The 21330-nt window shown below is 40.5% G+C and overlaps 2 protein-coding genes across 5 annotated transcripts; both read left to right on the top strand.

Annotated features, from left to right (window-relative positions):
- Positions 1-40: 40 nt before the first annotated feature.
- Positions 41-5425, top strand: edc3 (enhancer of mRNA decapping 3 homolog (S. cerevisiae)). The gene is made up of 7 exons (XM_035156799.2): positions 41-182; positions 436-601; positions 704-930; positions 1476-1814; positions 1911-2064; positions 2367-2584; positions 2701-5425. Exons 2-7 carry the CDS (start codon positions 438-440, stop codon positions 3033-3035), a joined length of 1437 nt encoding a protein of 478 aa, XP_035012690.1. The 5' UTR covers positions 41-182; positions 436-437; the 3' UTR covers positions 3036-5425.
- A 159-nt stretch (positions 5426-5584) lies between these two features.
- LOC118109569 (tyrosine-protein kinase CSK) lies at positions 5585-20856 on the top strand. Of its 4 annotated transcripts, none has more exons than XM_035156803.2 (13): positions 5585-6020; positions 13915-13978; positions 14067-14180; positions 14297-14409; positions 16359-16578; positions 17620-17713; positions 17826-17891; positions 18213-18312; positions 18402-18492; positions 18597-18670; positions 19033-19228; positions 19345-19431; positions 19528-20856. In XM_035156803.2, the coding sequence occupies exons 2-13, from the start codon at positions 13970-13972 to the stop codon at positions 19711-19713; spliced, it is 1350 nt and encodes a 449-aa protein (XP_035012694.1). In that variant the 5' UTR covers positions 5585-6020; positions 13915-13969; the 3' UTR covers positions 19714-20856. The 4 variants fall into 4 exon arrangements, with proteins under 4 accessions (XP_035012694.1, XP_035012692.1, XP_035012693.1 ...); XM_035156801.2 differs by having other exon boundaries at positions 5586-6020; positions 13915-13984; XM_035156802.2 differs by having other exon boundaries at positions 5586-6020; positions 13892-13978.
- The last annotated feature ends 474 nt before the right edge of the window (positions 20857-21330 follow it).

Below are 21330 nucleotides of genomic sequence, written 5' to 3'. Positions count from 1 at the left end.
AAAATAAAAGTGTTCCGGTAATAGGAAGTGGTCATTCAGACGCTAGCAGCCGAGGGTGATAGCCACTCATGAATCTGAGAAGCTAACACTTTCAGAGAGCTACAATTTTCCTTCCAGCCCTTAACTTTACAATTCAGTCATCCTTGTTCCTGAAGAGTTTGCTTTGTGTTGATCCCTAAAAGGTAAAACACTTTCACCACGCATCTTTTATTAAATAGAGCGTTTGTGTGTCTAATTTGAACTGAATAGGCCGATGCTAACGCTAGTTAGATAGCACAACTATTAGCATAACTATTCGCTAAAATCTCGCACTTGAAGTCTCCGATGTTCCAGTCAGAAAGTTAGCGAAGTGATTTAAAAGTGAGGTTGATTTTACTACGAATCCGCTGTGACGAGTCCTATTGGATTAAACTGATTTTCTGTATCGTTGTGCAGACATGGCTGCGGATTGGTTGGGTAGTTTAGTGTCCATCAACTGCGGTCCAACACTGGGAGTGTATCAAGGAGAGGTAACATCTGTGGACCAGTCCAGCCAAACCATCTCCTTGAGACAACCGTTCCATAATGGAGTCAAGTGTCCTGTTCCCGAGGTCACATTCAGGTAAAGCACTGCAACAATCTAACCCCCCACCACACACACACTCTTTATGCACACTGATCTGATTCACAACTTCAGTTGATTCCTTCATTGTTTCCCCTGCAGTGCCATTGATATAAAAGAGCTGAAGATCTTAGACATCAGAAATGGCAGTGCCAGGACCAGCTCTTCTGCATCAGCAAAAGTAAACAGTGCTCCGGTTGCAGTCCCAAAGGGAGACCCCAGGTCGGTGGAGAAGGTGAACTCTCCCCCGCAGTGCTCAAAAAGCCATGGAGAGCGTCACCTGGACATTCCTGGTCAGCCCAAAGGATTCCGTCGAAGACACAACTCCTGTAAGTGCAATTTTATACTATTATATCAGAATAAAACAAAAACAGTACAGTCGATTGCTCAGGTGTTAGAGATTAACTACGTCTTCACTCAGGGTTCCTACGGTCATGAAAAACCTGGAAAAGTCATGGAATTGTAAAATGTTTATTTCCAGGCCTGGAAAAGTGCTTGAAAAATATAAATCCCAAAAGTTTTGGAGAAGTCATGGAAATTTGTTATATTCATATTTTCATGTCGTTCATTTATGCTGAGTTTTAAATAATTCATATGCTTTTAAAAGAAATGCGCTCAAAATATAAGCAGGCATACACTCTCATACTAACTGAAAAGTTCGATGGGGAAGCAGGCGGGATAATGCACTATGCCAGGGAAGTGTAGATTTAACCATGCTTGGCTACAAGTTTAAATACTAAATTTGGTCACTTTTTCATGAATACACCGAGATTTCACAAAATGTTTGGTCATGGAAATTTGGTTTAAAGTTATTGAAAAGTCGTGGAAATCCATTGGTCAAAATGTGTATGAACCCTGTTCACTGTCCCATCAGGGTCGGCCAGTAGTCGAGGGGTAAACCAAGTGACGCCGAAAAAGAATGGGGTGAAGAATGGTCAGATGAAGCACAGAGATGACGAGTGCTTTGGCGATGGCGTGGACGAAGAACTGGACACAGACTTTGATTTTGAAGGAAACCTGGCTCTTTTTGACAAAGCAGCCGTTTTCTCAGAGATTGATATAACAGAGCGTCGTAACGGTGCAAGGTCGCGTGGGACGCCACAAGACCAAGCCCCTTCGCGTTACCGCCATGATGAGAACATCCTGGAGGCCAAACCTGTTGTGTACAGACAAATAACTGTACCGCAGCCTGGGGCCAAAGAATATTGCACTGGTAGGTATTTGACAATCTTAAGAAACAAGTGGTAGAGAGGGGAAACGTTTTAAAGTGACTTAATTGTGTCCTATACTCTCTCCTATACCCGTACAGACTCTGGACTTGTTGTACCCAGCATATCCTACGAACTACACAAGCGTCTGTTGTCAGTTGCTGAGCGTTACGGTCTCTCACTGGAGCGAAGGCTTGAAATGACTGGAGTGTGCGCCAGTCAGATGGCACTTACATTGCTGGGTGGGCCCAACAGGTATGTGATGGTTTACACACTCGTTTCATAATGTCTTATATTTTAACATATAAGATGGAATAGTGGTATATTTGCAAATGATCAGAGCGTGTGTAGTGTTGCAAGCAGGGTCAAAGTTTGGAGAAAAAAAGCTATTTACTAAACATCAGAGATGTGGCTGTTGGTTATCTGGTGATATGGCGGCTCAAAGTATTCGATATGACATGCATAAAATTGCATTAATATTATTTGCTTTGGGTAATATGAGAGGGCAAAATTCAATAAATCAACTTATTAATTCTTGTGTTTTTTTTCCTTTTCAGATTCACTCCCAAAAATTTACACCAGCGTCCCACGGTGGCTCTGCTGTGTGGCCCTCATGTTCAGGGCGCTCAGGGCATCAGCTGTGGTCGTCACCTGGCCAATCATGAAGTGGAGGTCATCCTGTTCCTGCCCAATTTCGTCAAGATGCTTGACTCGGTCACCAGCGAGCTCACACTCTTTAACAGAACGGGGGGCAAACAGGTGTCAAGTATCAAAGGTGAGCATAGTTTCATACTTGGACTTTCTGTCTTTGCCTCAATCAATGACCTTTTTTACATTTCCCATTGTAGTTGATTAAACAATAACCTGATATTTTCTCTCTCGTCTCCTCAGACCTTCCAGACACCCCAGTGGACCTAATTATTAACTGCCTGGACTGCCACGAGAACACGTTCCTAATGGATCAGCCTTGGTACAGAGCAGCTGCAGACTGGGCGAACCAGAATCGAGCGCCAGTGCTCAGCTTAGACCCCCCAGTGAGTGGACAGGGTCAGGCAGTTGAGGCCAAGTGGTCCCTCTCTCTTTGCCTCCCGCTTCCCCTGGGTGAGGGCGCCGGCCGGGTTTACCTGTGTGACATAGGTATTCCTCGCCAGGTGCTCCAGGAAGTTGGAATCAAGTACCACTCTCCGTTCGGGTGCAAATTTGTCATCCCCCTGCACTCTGCCTAACGAGACTAATGGTCAACATGACAGATTGAATCTTTCACCATCCTTGACCATTTGGGCTTGGTCGCCTTATATTTGAAAGTTTCAGCGGTAATTCAGTTCATCACTTAAGTTTCTAACTCCTCACTATGTGAAAGGGACTGTTCCGTCACAGTGAAGGACCATGGTTTGGTACCATTTAGGTCTTTAAGGAGTAAATACAAGAAGGGTGGCGAAAGAAAAGGCTTTCAAAGCTTTTTGAATAAATAGATGTCATGAAAAACAAGTGTCTATACAAATGTATTTACATACAAGATATTATGATGATGAAAAACCTACACAATGTTCAGTTTAAAATTTACTAGGACAATCCTAAAATGGTAAACTACTGAATGTCATTGAAACCTAATGTCATTCCAAAGCCATGTTGTGAATAAGATCATCCAATACATGCAAATGTCATGTTCTTACATTCATCTGGATGAGCCAACAGAAGGGACCATTGCTAATGTCTCAATATTTTGCAGTATTCAGTAAATGTTGTCAGATGTTTTATTAGGATAGAGTTTTCATCCAGAACCTTCATCTGTGTGTTTTCACTGAACCAATGTTATATGGACCAGCTCCTGGAGAGAATCCAGATATCAGCAGTGTTGTTTGTCCATGGTAAACCGGGCTGTGGTGGTGAGGGCTCCGATAAAGATGACACAGCCTGAAAAACCTGAGCCATGAGGAAGAACTTTAATTTAATTGGTTAAACTTAAGGACCATACCAGTGTTTTTGAAAGTTTCAGGTCCTTAAATACAAATCGTGTATTTTGTTTCCCACTGAACATAATGTTGGATATAATTTTTTTTAGTTTTTTACTGTTCCATATAGATGTTGGTTTCTATTCATTTACTGTATGAAAATGATCATCCTCTTAAACTCAATTATGTGAATTCTTCACAGTGAGCATTACGTCTGTTTGTGTCAATGTTATAGTATTGTTGTGTAGTAATGCAGTTCAAGCACATTTATTTGCTTAAGTTCGCACTGCATCACTCTCACAATAATTAATACAGACTTGATCAAAATGTAGATTACACAACGTAAGCATGTTTTAAGAGTTTGGGAAAAGATTCTCTCATTGTACATAAATAAATAGAAGCCAATGATTGTTTGGAACAGTTGAAGAAACATCTTAATTTCTTTCTTTTTTTAAACTGCATAATTCACAGCTGGTTGTGATGTAGAATGTAAAGATTTGTGATAAATGGGGAAAAAAATACACTGGTACAATTCCCTCAGTTAAAAAAAAGTGTTTTTAACCGTTCACGTTAGAATGTGAAAGTTTTGTTGGCTGAGAATTTTTCTAAAGTACAGACACTCTGTGGGATTCAATGCATTTTCTTTGGTTGAGTAATCTCGATCTGAACTCAGAAAATTATCAACATGCACCGTCCTGCAAAGTCGTTTGCAAACATGTCTTTGACCGGGTCTTAGCCTGTCTATGTATCTGACTGTTACTGGTATTGACCATAAAACTAAAGTATAGACTATGAAGTACACAATTAACATGAGTGCAGAGCTGCTTTTGTTTTGCTGCCTTTTGAGGCCTCGACAGGTCGGAGGCCTCTGTGATGCCAGGTCTTTGTTACGACGAAGGTCAAACCCTTGTTGCTGGTTCTTTAACAAGACCAGAGCTCCATATCACTGAGGTCAGTGGAGTGTAGAAAAGGCTGGTTTCAAATGCACACGGCTACAAGTCGCTCTGTTAGGTTCGTGGTGTTCGGTGTGCCATCACATTAGCTCATTAACATCTCAGGAGGATTTTTAAAAAAAGAAGCTTGTGTTGTATTTGTTGTGTTCTCTCTGTGCACACTCGTGTCTGCACTCAATCAGTGGAAATAACTGCCATGCACAAATTGTTCTGTCCTCTCTCCAACATTCCTGCAGCCTGATGTTATGTCACATCTGTCCGGACAAGTCTGGCTTGGGAAACATCAGCCTGAATGTACTTGAACTGTTTTCTGTCTCCTTTGGCCGCCAGGGGGCCACGCAACCACACGTTTAAGCCGCGGCGCTTCCTTATTCTGTTGAATCTGATGTAATGGCAGCTTTAATTCTATTTCCTCAATGGATGGGGTTATCACCTAACATAATGTGAACAGTCAGAAGTCGTTGTTTGGATCTCGGTTTTCACTGAAAGAAGAAGTTATGTTTCCTGAAATTATTTGACCTGCAGCGGATGTTTGGTCCGTGAAAACTCAAGTGTTCAATTCAGCCGCGTTAATAAAGTGGTGAGATGTTTTATTTGTGTTTCCTGCCTGGATCGAAGTTCACCGTCAGAGTTGTTGGTGTGTGAACCCTGTGCGGTCCTCCTGTGTCACATCTGCAGACTGAAACTATAAATAAAAACAACCACAACTGACTTCTTCTTCTGTGTGTGTGTGTGTGTGTGTGTGTGTGTGTGGGACTGTAAACACTGATCATCAAATTCCTCAGTGACATGTTTTCAGTGATCGCCTCGTTTCAGCCGCAGGAGTTTGGTCTCCAACGCGCATGTGCAGAACCAAGGTGGGGCAACAAAAAAAAAAACTAAACGACTTGAATGTTTCTCACAGGGAAGAAGTGAAGTGAAGTGAACCACCCTGAAGTTTGAATCGAGAGTAACCCACCGCTTGCTTCTTGACAGTGTTTTTTCAGATCCTCTTCACAGAAACTGTGATCGACTCTGCAGTTTGTAGAAAAGTGGTTTTCTCTATACATTCCCAGGTAGTTTCTTTAGAGTGATGTTGACAGGAGACGCGGCAGAAGTGTTTTTTTTGTATGACTGAGCAGCTCGCACACTGCTGAAGTTTCACCTGGGACACTTCACTTCCTCATCAGGACTTCATGTGTCCCCGCTCCTCGGTGTCACAGTTGTTGATCTCGTCAATGGGAGTTATTCTGCTGCAGCTGCTCAGATGAAAACAAACGTGTGTCTGGAGCTCGATCACCTGTTGTTGCCTTGAATCTGCAGACAGGTAAGACGTTTTATTTGGGGCTCAGGCCATCGCTTCTCATGCAGGGAAGCTGCCATATCACATGTACTTACACTAACCGCTCTAATGGAGTTGAATTCAGTTTATTATAAGACACTCGGTGTTGATCGTTTTAAGTGACTGGGACACGTTAACAAAATGCTTGTGTGTGCAGCTCCAAGTGCTTCACAGTAAAACGAAAAAATCCGCTTAAAGGGACACTGCACGCTTGAATGTGTTTATTGAGCTGTTGACTAAAGTATATGACTGTTCTTTAATGAAATATATTAATGCTTGATCACGTTTTCACCAAATGTATTGCAAAATCTACATTTATGGGTTGAACATGACTCGCAACGCCACCTAGTGTTTCAAACTGTCTTGGATCTTGCAGGAACTTTGATTATCAACAGTCAACCATTTGTGACGACGCAACATCCTGACTTTTATATAATTGAAGAGGTTAACACTCATCAAAGGTCAACGGCCTCCTGCCACCAGTGACCGCTCATGAGTGTGAATCTGGAGAGCAGCGTCATTTTCTGCTCCTTCAAACTGTGGCCACTTCCTGTGGTCTTGCTGGGATGCAGTAGCTGCATCATGCAGTTCTCCACATTGCTCTGTCTCAACATGATAGATAACAGTATCAATACAGATCATGGTATTCTGCTGAGGAATCAAGATGTTGAGCATCTATCAGAACTGTCACAGAGCCCGTTGACAGTTACTTTGAGCTGGTAGTGGTCTTCTCAAGCTGCAACAATAGAAATGTGTGACTTTCAGAGGGTTATTTACTGTGGCTGAGAGACCTCACACATGCAAATAGGAAAAAACCCTTGCAAATTGCGAAAACATCTTTGTGAAGTCATTGAAGTCAGCTACTCGTCAGTGGTGATGGAACTTCACAAAGCATTGAACTACAGCCAGGTTAACCGCTTTTGTGGGTCCCCTGGAAACATTTTCGCAATTTGCATGTGTTGTGACTTTTTGCAGCACATGTGTCATCAAGTTGATGAATTTTCTTTCTTAATTTGCACGTATTTTTTCTATTTGCATGTGTTTTCTTAATTTGCAGTGCATTGAGCTCTCTCGGCCACTGTAGTTATTATTATTAAATGGTAATGCCTATCCCATCCCATCATTTGGTCTGTCATTGTCTAGAAACGATTAATCAAAAATCGGAAAAGCCACCAGTGCACTTAAAGTCTAATGCCAAAGAGAAATCAAAGTGCAGTGGAAGCAGCAGTTGTCATAGAGAGGAACTGAGGACCTCTCGATGAAGCCCCTCATGCTGCGACAGGAATTCCCTCAAAGGTCAGCAACTTTCCAACAAATAAACGACTGGTGCTGGCTTCTGAGCCCTTTGCACTGACGATTCTTTTTGTAGAGTTTGAGAGAACTGTAAAGAAGGATGAAGCTGGTGAAACAAGATGAAGAGAGCGCATGAAACCACAGCAAAGCGACGCTGTCACAGTGTAATGTGTCATGCATGGCCGCATTAGTGGAGCAGCATTGCACTGCATAGTGTGCAAAGCTCCCCAGCAAGGAAGTGACTGTCCATGGTTGAGACGTGGCTGCTTTCCTCTGCACGGTGTTTTGATTCTGATATCTTCCCTTGGTTGAATCATCAGTTACACAAGTTTTAAGAGCCTCATTGTGTCGTCTGAACTTTTGACAACTTGCAACTAAACGTTGATTTTTCTCTGCTCTTAAAACAACTTTGTTCTGTGAGTGTTATGTTCAATTATGATAAGCAGGCTGTAATTTTAGACTGTAGGCCAAACTGTCTGTCATTAAAGTGATATGAAGATGGCTTGGGTCGGCTGTGGCTCAGGAGATAGAGCAGGTCGTCCTCTAACCAGAAGGTTGGCGGTTCAATTCCTGTCTTTACCCATTCCATGTGTAAGATGCTGCACCCCAAATTGCCCCTGACGACTGTAAAGTCAGTGTGTGAATAATGTGTGATAGAGAAAAGTGCTGCACCTCGAAGCACCGTATAAATGTGTGAGTGGGTGGATGGCAAAACTGTAATGTAGCGCTTTGGGCATCAAGACCAGAAAAGCGCTATTACCATTTGTACTGCAGGGTCTACACCTAGATTTGCACTTCCTGTCTCAGAGAACACAGTATAGTGTCAGTGAGCTGAGCTGCTGCACTATAATCCAGCTGTTGCCCGGGAGGCCGAGTTGATTTCCTCCTCTGAGGAAAACATCTGTGGACTGTCAGGACCGGCAACTGTTAGCATGAGCTCCCTCTGCACGTCGCTCCTTTCCTTTTGTGCACCTGCCAGTTAAAAAGTCAGCGGATCATGAGCGAAAGTCCTTGTGTCCTTCACTCTTCACTTGGCCACCCTGCACATTATAACAGTGATGACAACAGAGCATCAAAGCAGCTGCAGAGCATCCTGAGGCCGGAGGGTCACCACAGCCCCCTGCCACATGTAGAGGAGGAATATACACATTGCTTTAATAACACAAACCTCATTGTGACACATACTACTGGATATCCACCTATGGAAGAAGTATTCAAATCCTTTCCATGAGTATAGAAGTATAGGAATACACAATCAAAAGTACCGCAGTATGATTAAATTATCAAAAGTAAAAGTCATTGTTTAATAAAAGAAAGGTCCCAGTGACTGATGTATTATATATACATGATATGATTCTTAATACTTATTCATCCCTATGTAACATTTTGCTGTTTCCATAGTGAGGGGAAGCTATAGTTTTGTGTTTCCCAACCTACGGGTCTGTCAGTCAGAAGTCATGAGATCATCAAGACAAGTTTATTAGTGTAGTACATTTCAAAAACAAGGCAATTTTAAGTGCTTTACATAAAATATAAAATGCTTCATGACAAATTGTAAATAAAGAAAAAAAGTTACATACAGAATAAAAGAAAAATAAAAGGATGAAAGTAGCATTGCAGAAATTATTAATAATTAGCTTTAATAAAAGGCCGTGGTAAATAGGGGAGTCTTCAGCATTGATTGAAAAAACTAAGAGTTACAGCATTTCTCTTATGAGAGTATGAACAAAAAGATACAGATACACAAATCTGTATCGTTTCCGTTATCTATTTCTCCTATCTTATTTTTTTTGTCAAATGTTATATATATATTTTTTTAATTCTCCCTCTATTTGCACTGAACAGTTATTTCAATGAAAACATCTGAGAAGAGAGAAATAATAAAGAATTGAAGTAATGGCTGTTTATTGGAACTGCTAATAAATCATAGACAACTGAAATGTGATCGGGAGCATCAGATAGACTCAACAAAAAAAGATTAATTAATAATTTGTAGCAAGGCATTTCCTTTGAAAATATTCTTGTGTTTTTTAATATTAAATTATGATCAGAAACGTAACTACAATCTAAAGCCAAGTGGTGAAAAAGTACATTATTACTAGAGTCGAGGTATAAAGATGTATATAATGGAAATACTCAAGTAAAGTTATTATAACAAAATTATACATGCATACATACACTACTAGACTAATCGTACCTTCATATAACTCTTTGAAAGTTGCTTTCTTTCTCCAAAGGAACATTTAAATCTGAGTGACACATTTACAAATCCTTCCACAGCCCGTCTGCTCCTTCTCACTTCACTGTATCACAGCTACTAAACCTATAGTATAATTATCATTTTGACCTCAGATTGTTTCTGCAGATAGACGAGGGAGTGGCACATTTACACAGGGCCAGAGAAGATATTCCTACATACCTGTCCTGTCTTGCTTGGTGCAGTCAGGCTCGCGCTGATGTCGACAGTTCACACTGTTGCTGATTTGCATGAGACGAACGTTGCTCGACCGGTCGGGTTCGAAGAAAACAGATTGTTAGGGGATGACAAGAATATTACAACAAACATTGATATTCACTTCAAACAAAGAGATAGTGTTTTTTGAAGCGATGTGACACCTCTGTATTTTAGTTACCCGTTGAAGCTCTTATCTGACTCCATTCAGGTTTAGTCTGTCACTTAGTTTCCTGTTTCAGTGAATAATGTCATGCATCAGTTCTTCTGTACACAATACAACAGTACGTCCACATCGGCTGTATGAATGCATGATGCAGCTTAACTGTATTCAGTGAATTCACATGATAATAACATTACCAATAGACACACGTCGATTGTACTTAAAGAGTAAATTATGAAGAGTGCATTCCTCCTCCAAGGCCTCTTTATTACCATATTACATAAACATGTAATTGGATCAGATACATAAACCATGTAAACAGAACTTTCTACGAGCTGTTGACATTATGCACAGGTAAAGTATCCACTCTCTGATATAGTTGAAAGGAATGCGATCATACAGAAACTGAATAAAGATAAAAAAATATTTATTTTAATTCATAAAATCCAAATAATGTCATTTGTTATAAAAGGCAGCCTGAAATAAAATAAAGTGACCTATCTTTTATATTGACTGAATATCTATGGATTATTCATGTGCATTGAATATACCATCAAACTAACTGTACAACAAACCCATGATTAAAACACTATATGGCCAATAATAATAAACCATAATAATCCATTATTAAACAATACACTTGATAAAAAGGAGCAAATAACCCATGATTAAAATACATTATTAGAATCATAAAAACATTTCACCTGTTCATAGATATTCGCACTTTATACATCTCTGATTTCTTTCAATAAAATATTTTTTCTATAAAAAAAAAAACACCCCATCTCTAATGTAAAGAAAGTGAAAAAAATAAATCTTGGTTCTGCCTCTGGATCCAGATCTGCACCGAAATTGAATTTGTTCCTCCGTGACGTAGACTGCATCCTTCCACCAAGTTTCCTGGTAATCCGGCGTCCAGTAGTTTTTGTAAAATGATGCTTATTATCAAACCATAACCTTCTTGGTGGAGCTAACAATTCTAATTTCCATCGCTGCCCTTAAAGCCTCTGACTGGACAGTCCGATGATGATACTGATGATTTTTCAGTGAGACAGGAGTCATTAGGAGCCCAGGGGTCAGTAGAAACTCGACCGCCGCACAATGACAGCATTGTGTGCCTCCTGAAAAGAGCGTGCTGTGGTCCCATGTCGAGCTCTTTGGAAATGGCAATGTGACTCCATGACAGTCGCAGTTCTGTCTCGTTCAGTCAGCTGCTGGTGGCCTGCTGCTGTGATGCATTCACTGTCCCGCAAGAGATGAATTTTAAAGTGGCGTTGTGTGTCAGCATTGGTCCAGTCGATCCATTCCTTCCTTGGTGAGATCACTCTGCTCCTTCACCAAGGACATGTTCTGATGGCAGAGAATTGTGGATAGGATTTCCGGCTCCAAATTAAAACATATGGAGTTTGATCAAATTGTTTTTATGTTTTCAGATAGCATGGCTGTATGGATGTTTGGGCTTTTGGTCGATGCCTTTGGTCAGGGATCACCAGAGTTATTACAGCTCATCCTCTGTCCCCATGAACATCTGTACAAAACTTCATGATAATCGGTCTGATAGTTGTTTTAATATTTCTGGTTGGGCCAAAGTGCTGTCCAACGGAGAAGCCGATGTTAGCATCCGTAACGCCACATCACTACCACGGCTAAAGTATTTTTCTGATTTTATATTTCAAATTTCAATTTCAATTTGTTGTGTCTCACAGGTCAGTCTTGAAACAAACATTTATACAAAATTATTTGAGGAGAGAAATTAACTTTGGTTCGGTCATGGACATTTTAAACCTGTTACCAGAGGCCTCTCATAAAAATGGCAAATGTTTAAATGTGTCACAAATACAAAATCCTTTTTAAAGAGTTTTGTTTTGTTTACAGTGAATGTTACAGGCTCGCAATGATTAGGTCTGTGGACTATACTTTTGTTTTTCTTGTGGTGACCAATTAATACCCACCGTGATATCACCCACTGGTTTGTGAACTGTGTTTCGAGGCCCAGGGTTTAGCTTCTTGTCAAGCGCCCTCTTAATTTTGTGAAACCAGAAGTGAGCCATATTTGGAGGAGTGGGGGGTAGAGCCTGACTTGAGAGCTCGAGGACACTGCACGCCCACTTTCACCCGCGACCTGCACCCATTGGACAGTACAAGCTGTCAATCACACAGTATCCATGCCCCAATGCATTCTGTGCTGTATCATCTACTTTACTCTAAATGGGACCATCATTTGCAAACTGAACATGATGCTGTATTGAAGAAGACTTGAAACAAGCGATTGAGACTATGAACTCTGTACAAAAATGTTTACTGACATTATAAATCTAGTGAAAATAGTATAATTTCCTCAAAGACTTCTAGATAGGTTTAAGAGATGCAGCAGCATTGTGGGTTTTTGGGGGGGTTGACGGTTGTGAGAAATGTTTCGACACAGTTTTTTCCCTCGAAACAGAAACACAGCTGCAGATCTCCGTAGGGGCGGACGTCCGCCACATCCCCATTATAATCAGCCACGACCGTCCTCTCAGGGACACATGTTGTTATAGTTTCTTGTGTGGTGTCTTTGAAGAGGCAGGTTCCTTTATTCAAACGTGTGAGAGAAGAAGGAAGTGTTTTGGCAGTGATATCAGCAGAACATCCCCACCCTAATATGGGATATTGCTCTCACACAGGAAGCCAATTGCGTAGCATGTTGGAGGATGTGACCTCATGCACAGTGACACATGGGTTAAAGCCAGGATTTTCCCTGACCTTTGAGATTTGCCGCCTTTGCATGGGAACTGATACAGGAAGAGGGGAGCTGGGGTTTTTTTGGCGGGAGCGTTGGCTTGAGCACTACTTTATCCAAAGGTCATAATGTTATTATGACGCCTCTGCTCTTATTTGTATCATGGGAACTCTGCCCTGGGTTGCAATCGCAGTGGCTGCTTTATTACTGTAAAGAAACACTGGGCTGGGTGAGTCCCTCGGGCCTGGTCAGATCTCACCACAAGTTTATATTCCAGCTCTGAGTAGAGCTATGTTGATTCATGCATGGCCTAGAGAGCACAGCTTAGAACCAGTGGGTGTCCACTCAGGTCAAAATGGACAGGGTTTCCATATGAAACACAAAGTAGATCACAATTTGGGAAGATTATAGCATTATGCTATAGTATATTTCAACCAGGAGAGACTTCGATTCAACATTTTAACAACATTTATTGACATGTGCAAAGAGGAAGTGATGTGAATGTTACAGGTCTTTGGGCGTTTTAGACCCCTATGTGATGTCATCAGGATTAGATGGGGGGGAGGGGTGAAGCAGAACGTAGTACAGGAATTCCCCCCGGGGTCTAGACACTGTTGGTGTGTGAGGATCCAGATAAGGTGATGATGAGACTTGAAGAGATTGGGGTGGAGGTGGGTTATGCGTGTCACTGAATGACGGCTGACTGCGGAAGAGAGGAGAGGGGATTTAAAGTTTGACAGCAGCCGCATGAGTGGCTCGAAGAGACTGTGGCAGAATCTGATTGGCCGTTTAGAAACGCCCACAGAGAGAGTGAGAGATTTGAGAACTTACGCTGAGCTTCATCTCTGTCTTTTTGAATTTGTATCATTGCTCAATCTCCTCACTGGAATCCGCTCTTGTAAATCGTCTTGCTTTGCGTCATGGAAACATTCTTGCCCAGTTGTGAAAGTGTGATTTAAAAAAAGAAGACCTGTTACTTCTGCTTTCTGGTAGCAAGCTATTTTTACTGACACTGTCTAAACTTACACTATATTCTGTCGTGTTCTGATAATAGCTGATATATTTGCAGTGACTTACTCTACTGCAAAACCCAAAATTAAAGGCCTTCCTTAATATATTTTAATAATAATAATATAATAATATAAATATATATTAATATATTTGCGTTAAAGCTTTGAAGCAGCTTCATCTTACTCTAGATTTAAAGGGAATTTTGTTTTGTTTATCAGGTACATGTGTGTGTGTTTACCAGCTCTGATGGTAGCAGCTAGAAAACCTCACCTGTGAGAGGATCCAACCCCCTCATCATGACAGAGGTACAGGTAAGACAGGGATGTGTAACAATACATACACAAATCAAATGTGATCTGATTGCTACTTATTGATCTGCCCATGTCCCCATAGACTCCTTGGCCGCAGGGCACAGAGTGTGTGGCCAGGTACAGCTTTAAAGGCACATCAGAGCACGACCTGCCCTTCAACAAAGGAGACTTGTTGAGCATCATTGTCGTCACGAAGGTAAGGTTTCAAATCCCACACAAAGTATGTGAACTTGACAATGCATTTTCTCTAATTAGGACAAGACACTGAATGACTTAAATGCTATGTTACTTACTCTACATTTTGCGTTTCAGGATCCAAACTGGTACAAAGCCAAAAACTCAGCAGGTCGTGAGGGAACAATCCCAGCCAACTATGTTCAGAAAAGGGAAGGTGTCAAATCTGGGGGCAAGCTGAGTCTCATGCCGTGAGTACACAGATGATTGTGACATTTTGCATCTGATATAATCTTTTGTTTTCAAAGCAGACAGGTTATGGTTTGTATAGATATGTGAAATTCTGCCACCCCCTTTGTGTGGTGTCTGCAGCAACGGCTAAAATAGCTCCACTTTCCCCTCTGCCTATGGCTGCGTGGTCGGATGAAGGCAGATGGCCTATTCGTCGCGGCAGTGATGCCGTAGTTATGTCAACAGAGACCACAGTTGAGTCGGGCCGTGTTGTAATTGCGGTGCACGTGTGTGTCCGTCTCCAGCTCAGCTTTCGCTCGAATTCGGCATGATTTCCTGTTGAGAGTTTTCTTTCTCAGACTTAAAAAATCTCCTTGTTTGTTCATATGTCATACGTCTGTATTCATTTGTGGATATGAGTGTACGTATAACAGATTTACTTACTGTGCACTTGATCATCAAATTAAGCCAAACCTGCCCAATCCAACAAAGAGTGACATGAAACATGAAGACAATGAAATGTAAAAAATATGGCCTGTAAGATTATATAGCAGTCGTACTTGAGCTTCACTTAATCTAATCTACCCAGCATTGACCTTAAATCATTATTTACTATGTGTATGCATATTCATAGACACACAACCTCTCATGTCATCACAATTTTACAAGTTAACTGAAAAATAATGTAAAAGGAGATTTATTATGCTTTTTCAGTTTTTCTTTTTTGTGTAAGACACAGCACCTGAAGCTCCTTAAAGGTCTCATATGTAGTCCCGCCAATACTTCCACATCATCTTGATGTCATGTGACATCATGATAAGAGTGTGAAGTGTGTATCATGGGTCTAAGTTCACCAAAGTTAAAGTAAATGTTTCATACGTCTTACACAGATTGTAAGTGAATGGGAGGTGAAGATTCGCCACTGCGACATTCGCGTGTGTGACTGTGCCCTATTGCCGAAGTATGTTTCGACATTTGCGTAATGTACACTTATATCTTTAGTCTGACACCCCCCCTAACAAAGCCGGTAAAAAGAGGGAATAGGCAAACATTTCCTTAACGTGCATAAAGTGGTTGACCAATCAAAACAGAGTGGGCTAGCTGGCCTATCAGAGCAGCCTGAGCTTTAATGAGAAGGTGGGCCTTAAAGAAACCGGAGCTAAATCGAAGAGTTTCAGACAGAGGCTGAAGCGAGGAGCTGCAGCAATGGACAGTCTGAGGAAAGTGATGTGTTTTCTGAACGTTACAGCATGTAAACATTTTCCAGTTACAACCCAAAACAAAAATATGAACCTGAATATGAATATTTAAAATAACAGACACAAGTCTAGGAACATCAGTTGACCTTCTCATATAAAATGCAGCTCAGGCCTCTGAGTGGAGGCGGTATTGTGTCTATTAAATAAGAGAACTGAAAACTGAGAAGGAAGCTGTTTCTATTTCAGTGGAAAAAAAAGTTGTCTCAGCTCCCAAAAGATTTTCTGTGTAATATATAACTGTGACTTTCTCATGGAGCCAGATGCAAATTAATTTATTGAACAATCTGTGACTGTGTCAGTAATAAAACTGATCACAGTGGTTATGTAAAATACTTTAATCTCTATCTCTCAATAACCATATTCATACTTTTTCCTTGAGGACCCATTTATGGTAAATAATATGATCATGAAATACATTAAACAAGGAAAGATGGAAATTTCTTATAGGGTAATGGAAAATAATTGTTGACGCAGACCCACAATGGACACCAGGAGTATTTGCTTATCGCAGGAATTCAGCGCTGTTGCTGCTTTTACACAGTGATTAGGTCTGAACGCAGTCAGTGTCATCCCTTGCAATGCCTCGTCAATGCATTGTCAAAAGGCTTATGATAAATCCATGTGATAAGCTTAGTTTTGGCGATGGACTTTATTATTTTATTATTTTGATTTCGATTGTTATTTTCTTGTGTGTAACGTCTGGCTCTCAGGTGGTTTCATGGGAAGATAACACGGAATCAGGCGGAGGAGCTGCTTGTCCCTCCTGAAACAGGCCTGTACTTGGTGAGAGAGAGCACCAACTTCCCCGGGGACTACACCCTGTGTGTGAGCTGCGACGGCAAGGTGGAGCACTACCGCATCATCTACCACAACGGCAAGTTATCTATCGACGAGGAGGAGTATTTTGAGAACCTCATGCAGCTGGTTGAGGTGAGACATGAAATGAGGCTTTGTTTTACATGCAAAAACGAGGCTTTTCTGTTGTTTGCTCTGGAGCTATATCAAGCGTTACTCTACTGTACGAGTGATGCACTTTCCTGTTCCCCCGTCATTGTACTGCCGCCTAGACCACATACAGTTCCTGGAACATATAATGAACAGGAAGTGTCAAAGAGGAAGAGCCAACAGTATGCTGAGGTTCAGAGTTCTAACCTCGGAAAGAACTGAGACATTTGACTTGAAAATGACTCATATTGCTTTGTGAAACTCTTTTTGAACAGCTGCATGCTTTAAACTCTAAAGAGTCAAATACATGTGTAAGTTCAGTTTGACCTTTTTAAAGCCAAACCTTTGCTGTCAGTTGTACAGACAGCCCTCTATTGGTCATAGTGAAGCACTGCTCACTGAGTTTTGTTGGTCCTACACTGTAATGGTGTTTCTTTTGTCATGTGCATTTTTATTGAAGCTCTGTTAGTGTTCAACCAGTTGGTGCAGTTGTATGCTTCAGTTTTACATAAGAATGTAGATAGAAGCTAAAGAAGCAGAAATTCTAAAGTAAGTGTGTTAAATAGAATGAATGGAGAAAATTTAGAATTAGAGTCTCACGGTCGTATGCCTCTGCTAAAAGTGTTTATGCACAACATTATTTTGTCACAGTGAAGTTGACCGTTGACTGTTTGGATATAAAATGTCATTACTTTATTTTATCCTTCATTTTATTGTCTGAAAAGTTGTTATAATCATTTAATGCATTACTTCTTGATTTTAAGTTTTGTGACTTCAGAGTGACCTTGATATTCGACCTTTGACCCAGACAATCTAATCCGTTAATCGTTAAGGCCAAATAAAAGTATGTTTGGATGGAGAGGAGAAGTTGGAGAACTTTGCAAGTTATTACAATTGTGGTTCTGGTGTTTCCTTTGATTATATAAGGCCATGACCAGGTGACACTCTCCTGGTCAATGTTATAGTTTCCACTTTATATTCATTTTGCTCCTGGTTAGTTTTAAATTTGTCTTTGTTTGTCTCCAGCACTACACCAAAGATGCTGACGGCCTGTGCACCAAACTCATCAAGCCAAAGGTGGAGGAGGGGACGGTTGCTGCTCAGGATGAATTTTCCAGGGGTGAGGCTCAGTTTCTTCCCACTGTGACATTTCAGCCTTTCTGACCATGAGAAGCATGTATGGGCCTGTTATGTCTGAGCTGCTGGTTGTTTTCTCTGTGACTGACCAACAGGCGGCTGGTCAATGAACAGGAACGAACTCCAACTACAGCAGGTTATTGGAAAAGGAGAGTTCGGAGGCAAGTTCACGTTCAAACCTTTATTTATTTATTTTTACACTGCGACATAGAAGTGACCCAGTTTTATATTATTGCTTACATGTGGCAGAAATCACAAACATACTATTAACTTGTACTAATGCATTTTCAGAGCCTCGGATTGGTAATTTGGCGATGGTTAGAGGGTGAATAAAGATTTAACAGTAGCTGCTGTGAACATTTCAACATTACATGTATTTTTTTCTGCCATGTTTGCATCTGTCCCTCAGCTCAGGGTCTGATAAATGCAGTTTCCCTGTTTGTTCACCCACACAACATTGTCATTGTTTGTGATTGTTCCAGATGTCATGGTGGGAGACTACAGAGGGGCAAAAGTAGCTGTGAAGTGCATCAAAAATGATGCTACAGCACAGGCCTTTATTGCTGAGGCTTCTGTCATGACGTAAGGATCATTGAATAATTTATATATTTTTAACAACAGGAATAAATGATAATATAATAACAGGTCCACATGCTCTTCTCCTCTCTCAGACAACTACGGCACGATAACCTGGTGCAGCTGCTTGGAGTCATCGTAGAGGAGAATGGGAGTCTCTTCATAGTAACTGAGTATATGGCAAAGGTAGGTGGTCGACTGTCTGATCATTTATATTATAATATATTTATATTATTTAACATCCGGATCAAAGTAATGAACATGCAAACTTTTTAAAATTTCAATTTCAGGGCTGTTTGGTTGACTACTTACGTTCCAGAGGACGGACAGTACTCGGTGGAGATGCCCTCCTTAATTTTACACTGTGAGTATTTCTGCAATTGTCCTCTACTGTTATAATGTGTTAAAGGTAGACTGTGCAGTTTTGTCCCACTAGTGGCACTGTGGAGCACTGGTTTGATGAGCAGGTTGCAGATATGTTTGTATTTTAGCTGCAAAAACCATTAACATACTAATTTGAGAATGTCACATAAACATGCAGAGCAATCTCTTACATTAAATTTAGAGCCTGCAACTAGCTACTGCTTTGTGTATTATCATTTTGTCATATTAAGATCTTAATGTGTTGGTGTCCAAAAATGTCTGAAAATGTGTTGAGTCCAGCATTGATAGTATAAAAGGAAACCTCCTCCCGGTTTTTAACTTCTCTCCTCTGCTCCTGTACAGAGACGTCTCTGAAGCCATGGCGTACCTGGAGACAAATAACTTCGTCCACCGAGACTTAGCGGCTCGAAACGTTCTCGTGTCCGAAGACAACATCGCTAAAGTCAGTGACTTTGGTTTGACCAAGGAGGCCTCCTCCACTCAGGATACTGCAAAGTTGCCTGTGAAGTGGACGTCCCCAGAGGCCCTCAGAGAAAAGGTATCAGTGATATTTAGAAGGACTGCTGAACATGTAGTGTGTCGTGGGCTTTGCCATATGTTACCACTACACAGTGAAAGAAACTCTGACGTTTGTGTTTTTATCGTAATTGGTAGAAATTTTCCACCAAATCAGACGTTTGGAGCTTCGGTGTTTTGCTTTGGGAGATTTACTCTTTTGGTCGAGTACCTTACCCAAGAATTGTGAGTATCAATACTTTTTTGTAGAGACATACAGAAAGTTTCAATCAGTTTCTGCTTTCAGTGAAACACATTCTGAATATCTGCTGTTTTCTGCAGCCATTAAAAGAAGTAGTGCCTCGAGTGGAGAAAGGATATACAATGGACTGTCCAGACGGCTGCCCTGAAGTCGTGTACAACATCATGAAAATGTGCTGGAACCTGGACCCTGCTGCTCGACCAAGCTTCCAGATGCTGAAGGAGAGGCTACAACACATCAGCAAAGGGATGGGAAAAAAACTGTGAGAGATCCGACAGAGGAGAAACAAAAAGTGACTTTGATCCTCTTTCATTCTGACGACTTGGACCATGACCGGGGATGAAAAAACTGATCTCATGGACTGTTTTATATGTCAACAACAAATACGTTCGTCATTGACTGTTAATTACGAATATGAAATGTAGGTTTCATAGTGTCTCAGGTTCGTCAAACAGCAGTGACTCTGAGTTACTGCCTCATTTGCTCTCGCCTTCTAGTGCTCTGTTATCAAGAGTGAATGATTAACTGCCATATCGACAAGTGCTGCCTTAAAGTCTCTTGACCTACTTTTTATTTTATTTTTTTCAGTTGATATTCTTGGTCATATTTGGCATCAGTTCATTTCATGAACTTGTGAACATCATCATCAAGTTGACCGAGTCCACGGTATGAGTCCAAAGAGGAAAGATGCCTCAAAATGCAATTACTTGCTGTATTAATATTTTTTTCTTTACAGTTTCCAGGTACACCTTTTTTGCATGAACTGGTGAATGTTAAATTGTATTTCTTTGTGGTTAAGGTCATCTTTTTTTGTATTCTCCCACAAGGGGACATTTGTTGTGCAGCAAGAGTTTGCAAAGAGACCAAAAAAAGCACAGGGGCAACATCCACATTCACAATATAAAAATATTTCAGAAAGTACTACTTACAAATCTGCAAGATAAATACCAATTGAAAATCAGAACGATTTTTTCAAGGGAAACGAGCAAACTGCTAATCGCTGTTGAGCATATTAATAGCACTTGGGATGAAAGAAACATGAAGTCGTCTTGTCCTCTGAACAGACGCCCTGTAACGGCGGCCTGAGGGAAAAGTTCAAACTCCCTCTTGAGAGGACGATGACATCAGTCCAATAAGCCCTCCAATATTTTTATTTTGCCTATTTTTGAATCTCTCTGTACGTCAAAGAAAGAAGCACAAGTTCGAAATGTCAATTTTACTACTGATAAAACAAAATCATTCAGCTCAGTCATGTCATCATTCCCATGTAAATATATATAACAGAGAACAAATCATTGACTCGTTGGATTCAACCAAACTATCTGGAGTTTGTATGTATTGAGAAAAAGACAATGTTAATACAGTTAATGTGTTGCCATTTTCAACAATAAAAATTATTTTGAAAATCATTCTGCGGTTTTTAATATACTTTTTTGTGAAAGTTGTCAAATCTAAAGAATTTGCTATTTAATATTTCAGTGTAGTTTAAACGCTGTGTTTAGTGTACTCTGTAATATCACTTAAATAATCGACTTGCTGAACCATAACAATTTTTCATTTACATTTTACTCCTCTACATGTTTCTGTATTTAAGGACAATTTAGTTATTTATTTTGGTAAAGATTTTTGAAACTAAACGTATTATCTGATAAAATAAGCTTAATTATTATAAAATACTGAAGTAGCATATAAAGTAATTTGCTGCCCATTGCTCAGCTACATTTGAATGCTGCATCATTACTATTAATGCAGTTTATCCAGTTTATGCAATGTATCTTTCCTAAATGATGGATAATGAGTCAAAACGTTGTTCTTTATAATGATCTATGAAGAATTAGTAAATTGGTTACTAGCCAATAACAGAGCCACTAATTATGTTATTA

This window comes from Hippoglossus stenolepis, chromosome 5 (assembly GCF_022539355.2).
Source record: "Hippoglossus stenolepis isolate QCI-W04-F060 chromosome 5, HSTE1.2, whole genome shotgun sequence".
NCBI classification, from domain to species: domain Eukaryota; kingdom Metazoa; phylum Chordata; class Actinopteri; order Pleuronectiformes; family Pleuronectidae; genus Hippoglossus; species Hippoglossus stenolepis.
Note: the sequence above shows the minus strand (reverse complement) of the source record. Positions and strands in the feature narration are given on the sequence as shown.